This window comes from Nyctibius grandis, chromosome 4 (genome assembly GCF_013368605.1).
Source record: "Nyctibius grandis isolate bNycGra1 chromosome 4, bNycGra1.pri, whole genome shotgun sequence".
In the NCBI taxonomy this organism is placed as follows: Eukaryota; Metazoa; Chordata; class Aves; order Nyctibiiformes; family Nyctibiidae; genus Nyctibius; species Nyctibius grandis.
This window is the reverse complement of record NC_090661.1, coordinates 91,350,135-91,367,788: the sequence shown is the minus strand read 5'-3', so window position 1 is coordinate 91,367,788 and position 17,654 is coordinate 91,350,135. Positions and strand designations below refer to the sequence as shown.

General features: G+C 45.1%; 1 protein-coding gene across 4 annotated transcripts in view; it reads left to right on the top strand.

Annotated features, from left to right (window-relative positions):
* Nucleotides 1-17,654, top strand: part of SH3PXD2A (SH3 and PX domains 2A) — a 273,110-nt gene that overhangs the window by 169,081 nt on the left and 86,375 nt on the right. For 3 of the 4 annotated variants that reach the window (XM_068400245.1, XM_068400243.1, XM_068400246.1), the window contains 2 exons: nt 855-883; nt 16,105-16,152. In XM_068400245.1, the coding sequence (XP_068256346.1) occupies nt 855-883; nt 16,105-16,152 (77 nt within the window). The remainder of the gene's footprint in view (nt 1-854; nt 884-16,104; nt 16,153-17,654) is intronic. The other variant, XM_068400244.1, reaches the window with a different exon arrangement.

Sequence of the window (17,654 nt, the reverse complement as noted above, 5' to 3'; positions counted from 1 at the left end):
CACAGCGATGCTGTCTCTGCCCGATCTGTCATTGCCCGGGCTCCTGCCTGTGCAGACCATTTCAGAGCTGGCCCTGGGAGGCTCCGGAGAGCACCAGGAGGAAGCACAGCCATAGCGAAGTATTTCTGCCCTTGGTTCTGCTTATCCCGAATCAGTTCTTGCAGCTCCCTTCTGCAATTTCTTCCCACTTCTGTAGCAGCTGTCTGAGCGTTCAGCTGTTCTGCCACGAGCAAAGGTGCCAGCACCCTTTAAATCACTGCAGAAAAGTAAGGGTGCATTGCCCATCACACGGAAGAAAGAGGAAAGGACAAAGTTTGGGGTTTGGATTTTTTCTCCTTGCGGAAGACAAGCGCTTGTCAGAGATAACTAGGAGGGGTCTGGAGGTTATTCACAAATTAATTAGCCTCTGAAAGGAGAGAACTGCGAGCAGTGCCAGATAAGCCTGTAGTAGCCACAACCCTGCAGCAAGCAGTTAATATTCCCTTTCCTCTCCAGGGGAACACCAGGGGTTAATTCAGTAGCTGTGCATTTAATAGCTCAATTTAAAGGGGAAAAAATGACACCCTTCTCCCCTGCCTTGCTGGTTGTGGATGGTTTGCTCTGTCTCGTTGATCACATGCTCCCCAAGCCCCTGGTGCTGCAGAAGCCCCAGCTGCTGCTGCTGATGAGCCGGTGCTGCTCAGGACCCGTCCCGGTCCCTGCCTGTCAATGCCTTGCAGCCCTGACCTCCTCTTTAAAGGAGGGAGCACGGAGGATGAGCCCTTGAGCATATGGGTGGAAATTTGGGAGGCACCCATTCTCTCACCACCGTTTCCAGCTCTAACCATGTCTATTTGTTGTTGTCTTTTTTTCAGGGACTATGGATCTTCAAAGAGAAAATCAGGTAAGATACCAGGCTTTCTATATGCTGCATGCTTACAGAGAGGACCTCCCCCCTTCCTTTTTAAACCTTCGCTTTATCCTGTGTTGCATGAAATTCTGTAGCAGTTGAACTTTTTATTGCTGAAGCCTGCTAGAGATAGGCGTTGGTTTCTTTCCTTTGCACTGGAGAGAAGAAACCCACCTTACATAGTATTGCAGTTAAAACGACTGCTCTTCTCTGACTGTATTTATACAACTCCTTCTCCAGTCTGAGAGGATAATTGTATTAAATTTCTCTCTCTTTCTTTTTTTTTTTCTTACATCAATCTTTACCTAAGCAAACAGTCAAAATGCAGCCTGAGAGTTGGGGTTCTTTTCCGGAGGGGAAGGGAATGCTTTTCTGTTCTGGTCTGAATCTTTTTTTTTGCCTTTCCAAAAGGCTCTGGTGAGGCTTCTGATGTGAAATGTTCTCAGTGCCTGTGTCTGGGTTTGGGCTGCCTCAGAGGCTCTAGCTCAGTGTTTTGTTTTTAAGATCCTGGATTCAAATGTCCTATGAAACCCTGATTTGAAGCTATATAAATCCAGTTTTTCCCCTCCCCTTGTAGCTCTTAGTGATTTTTACAGATGTGTTTTCAATAGGGACATGTAATTATGGGCCTCTGGGTTTGGCTGCTCTGAGCTGGATGTGTCAGGGCTTTCTCTTTTTTTCTTTTTTTTTCCTTTTATTTTTTTTCCCCAAGCAGCATTGAGCACCTGCAACTCTCATTGACTTTGTTTGGAGCCTTGGGTGCTCCAAACTGCACTCAGGGCATCCAAAGAGAGGTCTTTCAAACCAATAGCAACTCCTGGAAAACTCTGGCCTGTGTGCAGGGGAGGGAAGGATTTTTTTCTTCTTGCTTTTTAAGATGATGAAGAAGCACTGCAATAGCTTAGTCTCTGGGAAAGAAGGGAAGATGAATGTAATATACTGAACTCCAATGAATGTCACTGCCTAGATTGATTTGCTGGTTAATTATGAGAGCTTTTATGCTGCAGTCCTGTAATAAGCTAAGTGATGCACTAAAATGGAGCTGTTGCTTGACCCTGCTGTCCTGTGCATTAAATGACTGTTGCCTTTGCAGGCCAACACTTGTGGTACTCTTCCCCTGAAGTTCCTTGAGGTGGGTGGTGATAATGAAGAGGCAAGTATGGTACACAGTGCTGGCCTGACCTAATAAACTAGGGCACACTTCATTTTCCTAATCTCCTACAAAGCCTCTGTCTGAGTTGCAATTAAAAAAATGGGTCCTTCTAGAGAGATGCAGTTGTGCTTCTAGGACCTCTTAATATTAAGTAGAGTGTGCACAATGGCCAGTGAATTAAATTGGTGGCAGAAATGTCTCTAGAGGTGCAGACTGTAAATGTACAAGAGACTTGGTAGAAGGCAGAGCTGAGTGTAAGAGCTCTGGTTTCAGAGTACCACATCCCAAGCACTGGGGGCTTTTACGGGCTGTGTAAAGACCTTTGAAAAATGTTGCTGAAGTCTCTGGGGCAACCTGATTTAGCACTGACCTAGAACAGCATTAGCAAACTAGGAGAGCTTTGGGCTCAGTGCACCAGTTGACATACACAGGAGTTGCAATATTCTTGCAAGAGATGTGAGGAATTGCTCTGGGAGTGTGAGAAGCTGCTCCTCCTCCATTCCTGCGGCTCTAGGGGGAAGTTGGAGCTGATCTGCCATGACATTGGAGGAAGAGAAATTAAGTTGAGTCAGTGTAGCAGAAATGCCTGTTGTGGATGCTGCTCTGCTGGGCTCTTTGTTGGCCTCCTGCCATGAGGTCCCAAGTGACATACTCATCCATCCCTGCAAGGGATGTATGCTCAGATCTGGCTCTCTCCCTTGGCTGTCCCACCTCCACATGCTGCTGGGTCTCCTCTTGGGACTGTTTCCTCTTCTCTGTTTCTTGGTGCCTGGCTTCTCACACAGCCAGGGCTTGGGAACAGTGGGGTTTAGGGATGTTCTTTCTCCACTTACACTGTACTAAGAGGAATGTGAGGCAGCTCTCTGACCAAAGTGGCCTGCATAAAGGGGCTCTGTTCTCGGCCATCTTCTTGCCTGATTCTAGAGCAGTGGGGGAATGCTTCATTCTGCTGGGAGATGGATATTGTGGGAGTATGTGCACAATGAACGAAGGAATATGCCAAGGGAGTTGGTAGTTACAGCCTCTAACAAAGACCAGCTTTATGACACTTGAATAAGTGATGTGGTAAATAAGCACAGATTTCCAGGGTGTGCTCTGAGAGGCTTTAAGATAACAAATAGCTTTGAAATGTAGTTTCCTCCATAGGCGCAGACACTACTCTGTCTTTAAACAAGAGACAAATAGGTGCTTTTAAATGCAAGCACCTCCCAATAACTCAGACCTGTGAACACGTCTTCTGTCTTGACCAAAGATGTGCTGGGAGGAGGCTTTTGGGTGTGAGCACGGCTGTCCTGCATGGTCCGTCAGGAATCCCACAGCTGCTGCAGCTCAGGCATGTGCAGGCACAACACAAGCGTGGCTGATCGCAGAAACATTTGGGGAATGCCTCTGACAGCCAATATCACCTCTACCCTGACCTCTGCTGTGCCAGAGTGTGCGCCTAGCTAGTCCTGTGCTCGCCCCTTCGAGCAGGGAGAAGTTGGTTAAGTTCAAAGTTTAATAGGAGTTATGGAAATGTTTATCACTGCAGCTGATACTGGTTGTAAACATTTGAGACCTTCTGAACCAAATGCAATAGCGTGGCATGTCCTTAGTTAAACAGAAGGGAGTCTAGCACCGATCTGGGGCATCTCTGCATGCCAGCCCTGAGCCAGGCTTCCTCTTGTGCAAAGTGCTATATAAACATGCAGCCCTTTATTGGATATGATCTAGGTATAAATGCTTTAACCTCCAGTCAGCTCAGAGACCTGGAGCTTCACTGAAGCAACTGAGCCTCTGCGTAGGCATGGGTGTTTGCTGTGGCCTGAACTGCCACATGTGCTGTTACCTTGGATTTGTGGGGCTTTACTTGATGTGATGCAGAGCTGCTTCAGAAAGCTGCCTTCATATTTCCAGGCAAATGAATTGTTTCTCTGTGACCATCTGTCAGTGACGAAGAGATCTCAGTACAACTGGAAGGAGTAGTTACCATGGGTATATTCTGTACACTCGCAACAAATGGTCTCTAGGTCTCTCCGAAGACCCTCTGTAGCAAAAAGGGAAGGAATTACTTTTCACACTCCAATTTGTCGATCGCATTAACCAAGTGAACAGCCACTCATTTGTCACTCAAAATAGGCATTACTTCTATGCGAGCATCCATTGTGTGGTTTTCTCTCCTTAAATCAAAATAAGGGCAGAATTGCTGCAAGTCTAGTAATGGATATTTGCATGGTACATTACAAACCACAAATTAGGTTAATCCACTCTGCAAGCCCTACCAGCTACCATCTGTGCATAGTGAACTAATTAACCCTTGAGACATCTGCTAATCCTGATGTGGCTTGTAAAACTAGTTGGAGTATGTTTCTCCTCAAAGATGGCCCCCCACCCACACACCCCTTGCTGGCTCGAGCAAGTTTCAGACTCCTGGAGTAAGGTGATCTTGCCCTCTTCCCTTGATGAGAATGTTTCTTGGCTGGTTTCATGCCAAAGTTGTTGTCAGATCCCCAGTCATGAAGCTGAAGCAAGCATCTGGGACCTGGTGTTTGGTGGCACTAGGGAGTGGGTGTGGGCTCCACAGCTTTTCCATACCAAGTCTTAGTGCTCCTCAATTACTGAGAGGGTTCTCCTTGCTAATGGTGGGGTCAGACCCAGCAGAAGAGATGCTGCTCTACCTTTGCTTTCAAAGCTAAGGTATGGATCTCTGCCACCCGCTGTGTAGGCAGCCAAGCCCTTGTGCTTACTGCTTTCAGTGTGCACTAGCAGGAGCACTGCTGGCCATCCCCTCCTGAAATCATAAGAAAAAACCCCACTGCTTGCTCATTCCCTCTGCTCTGACTGCCCTGCTTGCTGCTGGGGGCACAGCTGGCTTCAAGCTTCTGCTCAGCAGCTTTCTCTGGCACCTTGTCACTATGTGGTAGGATGCTCCTCCAAGTAAGGGGGAATATACTTTAAAAAAAAAAAAAAACAAAACAAAACAAAAAACACAACGCTTTATGGCTCCATCCGTACTGCAGAGTCTCCTTTCTCTAGTTGATCAGATCCTGCCTGCATCAAGCTGGCTGTACTTTGGCTGAGCCTGCCAGATGAAGTCTATTTAAATAGCCTCTCTAATTGAGCCCTTAGAATATTAACTTAGCAATTTGGTCCAAGCCAGTGTTGCCTCAGTGAGGACTGATGAGGCTTGACTTCCTCAGCAGAGAGAACTATTCTTCAACTTGGTTCCCACGTTCAATTTTTGGACTAGCAAAATATGGCAGCACCCAAACAACAATCTCTGCTTCCTTTCCCTCCTGTAATCTAAAACTAGGAAGGATGTATCTGCTGGCAAGTAAATAAAAACTTGAGTCCATTGGAAGCTACTTCTCAAACTTTTTATAGAAACATCTGTAATGCTCTCTTTTTCCCCTCAACGGAGAAGCAAGGTAGAGTTGGGAGAGATGCAACAATGATGGAAGTGGGACCTCCAAGGGAGAAACAAGCAGACCATTGTAACAACACCAGGGGCCCTCATGGCTTTGTGGGATTGCTGCCTTGAGCTTATGGGTGGAGCTGACAGCAAGAGTCATTTCTTTACCTTAATTTTGCCTTACTAGGGAAACCCTCTTCCTTACTCTCGCACACTGAGGATGTGTGCTCTGTCAGCTTCAGGGTGATGCCCTAATTGCTGTTTCTTTGCATTATTAGGGATAGTTTTTTCTGCTTCCTTTGTAATTGCAAAGGGAAATGGCTTAACTTTTGACTTTTTCTGTCTCTACAGCTGAGCTATGCTCATCACTTCAGAGCTTAACCTTTCTGGTCCTGTCACACTGCACGTGTCTAGCCTGCACTTACAGCTCCATGGCATGTCTCACATTTTATTTTTATAAATGAGCTTTATTTTCTTAACTTCAGTTTGAACTACCTCCTTTGAGGCGATATAGAGAAAACAAATGGTGTGTGCTAGCCCTTTTGTGCTTAATCATTCAACGGGGTCACAAATGTGTGGGCCATTAGCTGGAGAGCAAGGCTGTGTGGCTGAAGCTGTCTTTACCTGTTTCAGGACTGAGGTGTCGACCCTAGGGACAAAGCTTTGTTGGTGCAACTGTGTGTGGAGCCCTCTGCCAGCTTCATAGCTCTGCAGCAGGCATTTAGCTACATGTGGGTACAGGCAGAGGAGGGAACATACAGCCTCCAGCCCTGGCAGATATTTTATGATATTTGTGGGAGATGGCTGCAGTGGAGAGAGAAGGAAGGACCTCTCCAAGAGAGACACGGTGCTGCCTTTCCTTTGCCTCAAGGATGTTGCAGTATTGATGGGATGTCATCTGGAGTGGCGGATGCCCTTTTAATACTAGAAGAGCTGTGAATGCAACTGCAGGCATGCTGTGGGCATGCCTTAACTTACTCAGTTGACTGATAAATCTGTTTCCATTTTCCCCTGTCAGCCAGAGGAAGCCTGAACCTTTTAAATGGGTTCTCAAAGGGGCCAAATCTAAGAGTGTGTTACTAAAGATGTTGAAAAAAACAATTAACTAACATGGTGAATCCCAGCATGAGGCAACGCATCTTTGTCAGGGTAGTGACTGCAGCAGATGTCTTGGGGCTACCTGTGTTGTGTGTGATTAATGAAGCAGGCAGTTGGCTATTGCTTAATGAATCCGAGCCCAGGTGATAGCGGCAAAGCTAGAATGTGTTTTTAATGCAAGTGTTGGTTTGAGTCATTCTGCTCTTGTGGTGTTTGTCTCTGAAGTCTGCCTCCCTATACTCCATCTGAAAGGAGAGCTTCAGCTTGGAAGGTCAATTTTTTTTTTTTTTTTTTTTTTTTTAAGGTGGTGAGTGGGCATCTAAGTTTGTCCAAGCCCATGGCAAGGTCCCAGGAACATCTTAAACCACGTAGCTTGGGCTTGGTGTCTTAATCCTTGTAAGAAATCTGCGGTATGACATGATCCCTGCAGACTGAGGCACATGCTCTTGTTTGTGTCCTGATGAATCACACGTGCGTGCTGTGCTCCTTGCATTGTTTTCTACAATTAGTGGAGAAACAGGAATGGTGGACTGGCTCCTTGGTGCTGTTTGGCCTGTTGATGAGGATGGCTGGACGAGGTGGTTTGCCAGCTGCTATTTTGTAACTTCACAAGCATGTGCTCACAGGATTGGTCTTGATCAGAAATCAGGATCTGTTCCCCCATCATACGATTAACCTTCTTGGCTGTATGTACTAATTACTGCATGGAATTTAAAACCAGCAGATTCTGGCAGAACATCTTGGTTCTCACATAGCTTTTTTTTTTTTTTTTTTTTTTTAAACAGGAGGATAAAGGATTTAGTAATAAAAGAAGGATAGAGTAGGCAGAAGCATAGCAACTAAGGCCCAAACAAACCTGAGCATATAATTACTGGGGATGTACATCTTGGGCCTGGTTCTGGAAGGAGTTAGTAGTTAATGTTCTCAATGTGCATCCTCAGATCAGTCCTTGATGATGGAGTTTCCTCTTCTCATGATGGAGAATTTTTCTTCCTCAACTAGTGAATTTGCTAAACTCTAACTTCTGTTCAGTTTATTGGCTTTTGCCTCATGCAGTAATTCCCAAAACAGCTCATTTTCTTTCCTGATTTTTTTAACAAGCCTGTATCTTTTTTTTTATTAACAAGTTCTTCATATAATTGAAGGAACATCCACTCTGTTTTTTCCAAAGCAGGGCTATTGTTCTGTGCTCAGGTGTGCTGGCACAGAGCAGGATTTCACGAAGAGCTTCAGCTAAGTCAGGCAGACTTCATCTCCTTGCAGCATCTGTGTGTATGTGACCCAATTCTGCATCTTCGGTCGAGATGTGAATCTGTCCACTCTGATCTCACACTCCAAATCCAGCCTGTGGTATTCTGGCAGGAGAAAACTGATCTCACACTTCTCCTTGTACACCATATTTTTAAAGTCACTGTTTAAACTGAAATGCTTTGGACTTGTGCCTGAGGCTACTGAATAGAAGAGCAGATAGGAGACTTTATTCTGCATGACTTCAGTTTTCTGCTGACAAGACATGTGGCCTGTTAGATGTATAGGATCACTGTCGTCTTCTGGGTGGCCCATATGCTGGGGTGGGAGGAGGATGGGATAAGAGAGGAAGAGTTGTTTGTGTGTTGTGTGGGTTTTTTGTTTTGCTCCTTGGCTTTTAAAATAAAGTGTGGGGACAGGGGACGGGATTAGGGAAAGGAATATGTTTGTGCTCTTCACCGTTCCCAGTTCAGCATTGATGCTGTGCCGAGCCCTGTGTTGGAGAGAGAGGGCAGGGAGGCTGGGTGTGCAGGGAAGGACTGCAAGTATGAGGTGTGGCTTGAGCAGAGCCATGGCAGAACAGCATGCACCCTTGCAAATGCCTTAGAGAGCCTTCAGCTGAGCTCCGAGAAAGCACTCTGTACCTTCAGGGGTGTATTGGCGTTTCTCGTGGTTTTAAGGAGTCCTGTATTCTCCATCTGCTCCTGTTCTGTCTTCCTTCTCAGTCTGTCAGTGGCAGATGGTATTACTGCCTGTGTGGGTTTTCCTTCTCTTGCACAGAGAGAACTGTGTGGTATCGGATTTTGATTTTGGCATGTTAGATAAGGCAGGTAAGAAATGCACTTGGGAGCTGGAGTGGAGGGTCATGGTCCTCAGCCTTTGCAGGAATCTCTGTGTGGCACAGATGGGTCTGGCTGGCTGAGAGGAGCAGACCTCTTACCCAAGTGTTTTAGGTAACTTAGTCTCAGGCTGGTGAGCACCTGAAATGTGAATCTCTCTTGTGAGAAGGAAACCTGGATGGCAGTGTGTGTGTCCTTAGGCTATTGAGAGTACTCACCCCTAAAATAGTGCTCCCTAAGTGCCTCCAGCTTTGTGCGTGGTTTTATACCCGTCATGTTCTGCCTGGCCTGCGTCCAGGCTGTGGGACAGGCAAAATCCTCACCAGTCTGCTCTGGATGGAGTGGCTCATCTAACCAGAGGTGGCTGGAAGCATTACTTATAAGGTGTTCAGCAGGAGTTATAAGATATGCATCAATTGGCCAGCTCAGTCTGCAGCCAGTTAAAAAAGGCTGCCTGGACATGCCAATGCTGTGGTACATTTTCTGTGCTTGGCAGTGTGACTTCTTCACAGTTGGGATTTGACTCTTGGTTTTTTTTTGGTTTTGTTTTTGTTTTTTTTTTTTGTTTGAGCCATGCATGAATCCTACCTGTGACTTTCCAAGTGCAATGGCTGGGGCTTCTCTGCCCTCCTCCTCGGCAGCGTTGGAGGCTGTTTTTTTCCTCAGAGGGGTGATGCTCTCAGTTTATACAGCTGTAGATGTGGATTAGCATTCAGATATTCTAGGCACTTCCCAGCAAAACTGGGAACTGCTACAAAACTGTATGTGCATGGGCTGTACCACAGTGATCATGTGAGAAGCAGTCCTTGCTTGCCATGTGGAAAGAGTTAATAGGAGCTATGGCTGCCAGAACAAAAACTAAGAAATCCTGGATACTTCTGGGTCTGTGAATAGGATTAGGATGGGCTTTTACAGAAGTAAACAAAGTAGAAAATTGAGACTAAGTTTTCTTTACATTTGTAGTTTTAGAAAGGATGAAGGATGCATGAGGCTGCAGAACTGCAGCTGGTGAGTGTGTCACTGTGCAGTTTGTCGAGCACACGATCCTCTCACCCTGGTGTTCCATTCCGACTCTGGAAAGGGCTTCTCTTGTTGTGGATTTCTCCCCTGCAGGAGTGAGTCATCCAGATGATGAATTTCTGAGGCACGCTTGAGTCACGTGAAAGCCAGATGTGAACATTTTCCAAGCAGTGTGTGTGGGTCTAGCGTACGCCAGGCAGCTCTGCTTACGTGGCAAGTGGAAGTGGTCTGAGATTGGTCTGCAGCATGGTGCCAGGGAGGCGAGGAGCCCTGGCAGCTCCCGGAGCGGCCACTTCTGCTGGGGAGAGGAAGGTGCTCACTGGGCTCGACACTGCAGCTTGGCACATCTGCACCCACCCCCTGCACAAATGCAGCGCCTCTTCCCGAGTACAAGCCCTGCACAGGCTGTTCATGGTGGGGCTGAACTTGGTGAATAGGACTAAAATTAAAGGCCTTATTTAATGCCTGCTGCCAATCCTCTCTCTCATGTACTTTAGCTGGATTTGCATGTTTGATAATCAGTAGATTATTTTTTCCAAGATGTAGCTCTTTAAGATACTACCTCTTGAACAGATGGCATGGGGAGTTGAGGTGATGTTTTGCTTCAAGTATATAGAAGAGGAGATATCTGCAGGGGTGAGAGGTTTACTTTAAAACAGTCTCCCAGTGGGAAAAAAATGGGATATATCTCTGTATTCCTTCAAGGACTATTTTAACACACTTGCTTTTAAACGTGATTCATCATCATCCCACAGACATAAGAGCAAGGAAAGCTTATTTGAGCTGCTCTGGTGTGGGACAGGGGTGGCTGCTGCTTGCCCAGCAATCACGGTAGCAAATAAATCTGTTATTGTGGTACCTAAGAAGTGCAATGGCTGACCAGGCCCAGCCTGGGTCAGGCACTGGGCACAAACGTTGTTTTTATTCAGGTCCCTCTGGAGCCTGGAGGGAGAAACATCAATGGCACAGTTCAACAGGGCGCCTTGGGCGGTAGTAGTGCTTGAAATAGATCAAAACACTTGCAACCTTTCTGTGCTATCCTCCAATTTCTTTGGCTATCTGTTGTTCTCTGCCTAATTGAATGAGTTAATTGTGTGAGCCAGGAATGTGTGGAAATGGTTCCAATTCAGATTAAGGCTCATTTGCTTTTTTCCTTTTTCCAAGCTGTTTTACAGCCATATTATAGTGCTACATGTAGACTCTTTATCAGAGTAATTCTCTGTTAAAAGTGATGACTTCCATTCTTCGGGGAGGTTAGCAACACCAAGTATTTCTCTCTGCCTCCCCTAGTCTAGGACTATTGTATTTTATTGGCTTCCCATTTAACCAAAGTGTCAAGCCTCAGCTGAAGGGGAAGAGGCTAGAGGAGAGAAACCTGGAGACAGGCTGACAAGGGATGGCCAATAAGTATGGGGGATCAAGGGTTTGGAGATGGCTCACAAGGGTATCAGGGAACACTAAGCATGGTGCTCAGTCTGCAGATGGGAGAAGAAACAAGCCCCTCAGTTTTGGGGTTCCTCATTGAGCTTCCTGCTCTTGCTAGTATGGATGGCCAGCCTCACCTTGTCAGGAGGAAGAGGTTATTCCTCAGCTTGTCTGAAGGGGGCAGAAAGGAAGCAATGAGGGGTGAAGTGGAGACAAAATCCCAACAAGAAACTCTGGAGGAGCCAGAGGAGGGGTTAAGTAGACTGAGCCTTCCCCCCTGGGGTTCTTTACCTGCTCTGAGCAGCAATGTGTCCCACCTGAGCACCCAGGAGAACAACACGGCACTTCATTTATACCAACTCCTTGTCAGACTTGACTTTCAAAATCTAGATTGAAATAAAGGCTTAACTTCTGTTTTCTGTTGTGCCACGTGACTAACATTACAGTGAACAAGACTCTAGGCTGCTTCTAAGAAATGGACACTTCTAAGGAACAGCCTGGTCAGCCCACTTCTTGCTGATTTAACAAATACCACTGTTGAGATAAGAACACCCCCATTCTTCTCTTAATGTCTTTTATTTGAACAGTGGTGAGTAGAAGAAGCTTTTACCTCCCTCAGCTCCAGTCTGAGGAATCACTGCCGGTTACTGGACCACCGGTGAAGTTTTCTGGAGTGGAGCACTGATCATTGACTTCCCAGGAAGCCAGTATAATTTCAGTTTAGTTTTAAGATTGTACTGCTTAGCCTCTTTCCACCCTTCCAATTAAGACAGGAAGGGTCTATGTCCAGGAGGTGAATCTGCAAAATGTTCAGCTGCACTCACCACTGTGGTCCTTGAATAAGTGAGCCAGTAGTACCTCATCATGGAGAGGACTAATGACCTACAGAATTGATCACTGTTGGAAAGGGGTGGTCTCTTTCAGATGCCAGCATCTCTTCATCATGGCCACTTGTTCTTATAATCCTTTTCTCATTATTTTAATGTGAACCTTAACAGCTGCAGGGAGATTTTTGCATTCCCAGGTAATGTTTGAGGTAGGGCTTCATGAGAACAAAAGTTTTATTAATTAAATGGACCTAGGACTGTTATCTCCTCTGGAAGGCAACTTCCAGAGAACAGGTCATGCCTGTATAATTAAACTTTTTTTGCCCTACCAAGCAAGGTAGCCACATCCAGATCACTTGTTGGGACTTGTCTTTGGCCCATGTTAACTTCTCCGCTATGTGCAGAAATCATTTGGGGCAAGGGCTGCATGGCCAGAACTACAACTGTGCTAAGCCTCATGATGAGTATGATCCAATTTCCCAGAATTACTACAGGAATATTGTTGGGCAATATGTAGCTTAACAGGCTAGACAGCTATAGAGACACTAGTTTAAAAAAAAACGGTTGTTGTAAAGATCCTTGATAATCCCAGCAATATGCAACCTGTGATTCTCTAGGAGGGTGTTCCTTCTGGCCTTTACAGCAGTATTAAATAATGGATGCTGGACTCAACATTGAACTGAACATTTTAACCAATGTTACTAACTAAGAAACCTGCATCAGTAGCTACTGCTAAAATGCCTGTGGATGAGGAGTTTCTCAGCACCTGCTGGACCAGAACCCAGCTGGATGTGCAGTACTGATGTGAACAATGAATGTGGCATCTCCTGGATTTCAGTAGCATTGAGTTCATGCATTTGATTCTAGACTGACTCTAGATTTTGTAGGTTTTCCTTGAAGCTCTCTCTGCTCTAACTGCACACGAGACAAATAATCTGCTGCTAAAATGAGATGAGTGGGGCTGTATCACAAGTGTAAAGCATTGGTCCCCAGCAGTCTGACGCCTGTTCTCTTGCCAGGGGTAGGAGAGAAACAAACCAGCGTCAGTGACAGCAAAGCTTCTGGTGAAATCTAAATAAAATCATCCAATTCATATGTTTTGTTCACCACAGCAGACAGCTTAATTATGTCTTTAAAGCCTTTGTGCCCCCCACCTTCCTTTCCTTCCCCACCTGAGGAGCCCAGCTGACCCATCTGGGGGTTGCCCACCTTTGCGGTGGCAGCTCGGATGGGATGGGGTTCAGCAGCCGCTTCCAGTAACATGCCTGCTCTGCTGCTATTTCTGTGCAGTGCAGCTCTGACGAGGAGCCTCCTCTGTGCTCTTCACAACCGCCTCAGCCCTGTGGCTTAGCTGTAATTTATGGACCCATGTTTCTTTTGAGCTTTTAAAAATAATTCCGATCAGAGGGGTTTGTTCTGGCTCCAGCTGAAACCGGCAGCAAGGGCTGTGGGGGTTGGTGTTAGGACCAGAGTCGGGATGCTGTTGCCTTAGGAGTTGAGCAGGCAACTTTAATTTCCCTTCCAAATACTGAGATTTCCCCACCACCACCTCCAAGTCATCTGAGACCAGCCGGCACTCGGCCGTGCGGCGACAGGGGAGAGGAGAGGCAGGAAGCAAGGGTTTGTTCGTTTACCATTACCAATCCCATTGGAAACCGGCTCCAAGCCCCATGCAGAATTCCAGTAAAACCCTGTCCTAAAGGGGAAACCCAGGGCCGTTCAAAGCTTATGTTTTATTGGCTCGGGCACAGTGTGCTTCTGGGGCCTTTGACCTCCTCCCCGTACCCTGGCTCCCTCCGCGGCTCTTCGTTTGAGCTCTCTGTGAAGTGGAATCCATCACTAATGTCTGATATTTTTATTATTTGTAGGGGGAACTCTTAGAAGCTGGTAGCAATTAGAGCTTAAACGTCTTGGAATAAAAAAAAAAAAATCCCCAAGAAGGAAGTTTAATGCTAAGCAGATGTGCAGGAGCAGCTGAAATATGCTAGCTGTCTTCTGCTTCAGAAGCAACCTCATCCACATCTATGTGCTGTCAGGCTGGGGCAGCTGAGAAGTGCTGCTGCTTTTGTGCTGCTTCTTGGGCTGGGGAGGACACGTTGGGGACCTGTAGGATTGTTTACTAGTTAATACATAGATTGCCCTTTTAGTCTGGCTTAGACCAATGGTTTTGACAGGGAGAAAAAATATTTTGTTTAAAAAGAAATTAAAAAAATGATAGTAGCTAACACAATTGGGTTTTATGGCGAGTTTGGTTCTTTGAGATCTCACACAGGGTGTTTGTAGATATGGCTGCTGAGGATCTAGGTTTAAGCTCCCTCTCTTCTTGGGCAGATAGATCCAGGGTAGCCCTAAGCTTGTGTTAAGTGCAGCTTATTCCCTCTAATTGTTGGCTGTTTCAGCCTTTCACTGCCAGCTTGGATTGGGGCGAACTGAAATCTTCCCAGTTGTTCCTGTAATACATTTTCTGCTTTATTTATCGCTGCCCTATTTAGGTTCTTCTGTCTGGAAAAAGATCTGACAGCTGCTTGAAGTTCATAATCCTGTTCCTGAAGGCAGTGGAAGTCTATTCAAAAGCTAATAGACAAGTTGCTGACAACAACTCCTTTGCACCTTTTCCGTGCGTGCCCCGAGTCTGTAATAGAAACATGCTGTATATTCCCTCCGTAAGCTAGAGCACAATCTGCCAAATGATTTCCTGTTGTACTCTACCAATGCAGGGCCTCTTACTTTTTTTTTTTTCTTAAATGGTAATCCAAAGTAAGTTATTGTAATTTACCACGGTGTATTTTGTACTGTATTGTGACAGTCCAGTGCATGGGTTTGGGAGTTAGATGATTGGAAGTCTTCAGGTTTTTCTCTAGGCTGCCACTAGTGAGAACTTGCTGAAAAGTAAGAAAAACACTGAATCCATCTGACTTCCAGCTTTGCTTTAGCGCAATGAAAATTGTGTGCCCGATTTAAAGAAAGGATTTCAAAACCTCACTATTCCCTTAGAGCTGAGGAAATGCAGCAATGTGTTTCTTGGACCTCTAGTTTCCAGTGGGAAGATTTGAAAGCTGTTTCTTATGCTTTGTATCATGCTAGCAATTTCTCAGTTACATACATACTAGGAATCTGTTACTGATTTTTGGCTATCTTGATGATATTCTGCAGGTCAAAAGACAGTAACAAGTCAAATAGACAAGGCCACCAGTATAGCTTGCCCCTCTCTCCAAGTTGATTCAAGAGTGATCTTCTCTGCTGTTAAACTGATGGGTCCAGAACTGGGTTCCTCGTTGCAAATGAGTTTTTAAAATTGCATTTTGGAATTGTTTGTCAGAATTTAGGAAATTCTTAGCCTATCACATAAACACCTCTTCTCATCTCTTCTCCCAGGCAATGTGAGAGTAACAGCTATCCTTATCTCCCTCATTCCATAGAAGGAGAATGTTTTCTGGTTCTTATTCTGAAATGGGGGCAAACCTACGAACTCTTAAAACATGCTTCCAGTGTATTCAAACAAAAATCCCCAACACTTAACATTTGAAGATTATTCCCAGAATCCCAAGCCAAGTATTTACACCTCATTTCATGAAGGGGGAGGGAAATCTTTTGACCTTGTTGGTAGCAACTCTATTAGCTTTCTCGTTAACCAGGTTTCTGCCTCGTAGTTATTGGCTAAAAAATGGTATTTCTAGTTATACTTTGAATGTACCTTTATTAGAGCTTTGTACTCTTTTTTCCATGGAGTATTATTTGTCTGTTGTTGTTTTCCTTAATGCTATTCCAGGGTAACAAAGTGCAAATGCTTGTAGAAACTTGCATGTGTTGCTAAGCTCAGTCTCTGCAAGTTGCCTGCTGGTCTTTTGGGGATCAATAACAGCTGCAAAGCTAAATACTTTTGCAGGTCCAAGGCTTAATGAGTCAAACTGTCTCTTGGTATACATGCTCTGTCCTATTGGGAATAAGCTCAGAGCATATTTTATTCCAGGATCTCAAAACTGGATCAATACAAATCAGTTTCATAAGTTCTGCAAGTCCTCTAAAATGTAAAAATTAACTGGGTAGTTCTTATGAGTTGACCTTTAACTGAGTCCCCATTATGCCAACACCTCTCAAGAAGAACTTTACTTTCAAAGCTCTCTTGACTAACTTTCAAACTTTCTGATCTGACTGTTTTCTTATTTCTCTAATTACTTTCTCTTTTCATGGCTGTCCTCTTCTTGGATTTCAAGTTTGGATGTCCAGTTTGTCTGAGACTCCAAAAAAGAGCATCACTCCAGGTAAATTCTTGTGTCTTGGTGTTCTGCATGCTTTTAAAAAGAGAAGTCTGTAGTTCAAACTGTGTGTGGTTTTGGAGTTGTCTTGAGTGTGTGCCTCTGACAATGGATATCCAGGATCTGTTGTCTACTGTGTATTGGTTTTTAATAATGCACGATTTCTGACAATGAAGAGCTTTGCTTTTCTGACTACTGCCTCACCTTGATGTTGCTGCTGGCAGTGGATAGTAGTTTGCTGTGTTGTATCTTCCTTGCCCAACTCGAAGTCATAATCTAAAGCAGCTTCCCTTCTTTTGGTGGGTTGACCCTGGCCACAGCTAAGTACCTGCACAACTGCTCTCTCACTATCCTGCATGGGATAGAGAAGAGGAGGAGCAAAAGTGAGAAATCTTGTGGGTTGAGATAAAGGAGAGGAACATGACTGTGCTCCTTGTTCTTCTGAAATACTCTTTTGCTTTTCCACAGTAAATAGAAAGGGTTTTATATGGAAAACATGGGACTCTGAGGAAGATGCAAAATTTTTAATGGGAGCATCAGACTCCTTGTCACAAGGAGTTGAGAAGGAGGGAGTAGGGAAACAACTTCTGGGTGAGGTGTCAAGGTCTCTGGAAAAGTAGTCCAATACAAGGCAAAAACTAAGCTTTATAGTATGAGGAATCAGGACTTCTCCTCAGTAACCAGTGGATTTCTTCTGCAAACATTTGTCACTTGACATGGAATGCCAGAGAAGAGGTCTTTTCTTCTTTCAGACTTACGAAAAACCATCATGAGCTGTAGACCCTGTGTCTATACAGGATGATGGCCTGGTCACCCAGGAGGTTAAGGCCACACATAGGTCTCAAGGCAAGGAAAGATGGAAACACACCTGCTGCTTTCCCTATCTGATTTCGTAAATATTCAAGTTCATGCCCTGCTCAAAGTATGTGAACAAAATCCCCCTATCCTCAGTGGATGAGTGCTTGTTTGTCTGAGGTTTTTAGTAAGCAATACTGCTGTGATTTTAGAAATGCTATCCTTGACAGAAGTTTAATACATCCCTGGGGGGGTTCTGCCTGATCGTAGCAGAATAGGTCTAATTTCAGGGTGGTAGTTGGACACGAAAGTGCAGAAATATCTGAAATATTCAGTCACAGGAGCCTGGTGGTTGGTAGGTCACTGGGGAGTTCAGACAGAGAAACAGAGTGAAACTGAGCAGGAGGGAAATGTGGTGAGGAGGAGACAGAAAAGGTGACGCTGCTTGGGAAGAATGACAAGAAGCCCTTGGATTACCTGGCTGTGGGGTGAGGTTGGGTTTCTCTGACTCTCTACATCTGTTGGGACTATTTTATGACAAATTGAATGCCAAGGCTTTCATCCTTCTTGAAAGACAAGAAAGTGAAATCTTTAACAGATATAAATTTCTTCCCTTCTGTTGACTGCTTTTAGCTAAATGCATGTTGCTAGTTTGGCTTCCAAAATCTGTGCATGATGATAGGGCAAATGTAAGCGATGAATTGCATTGCATG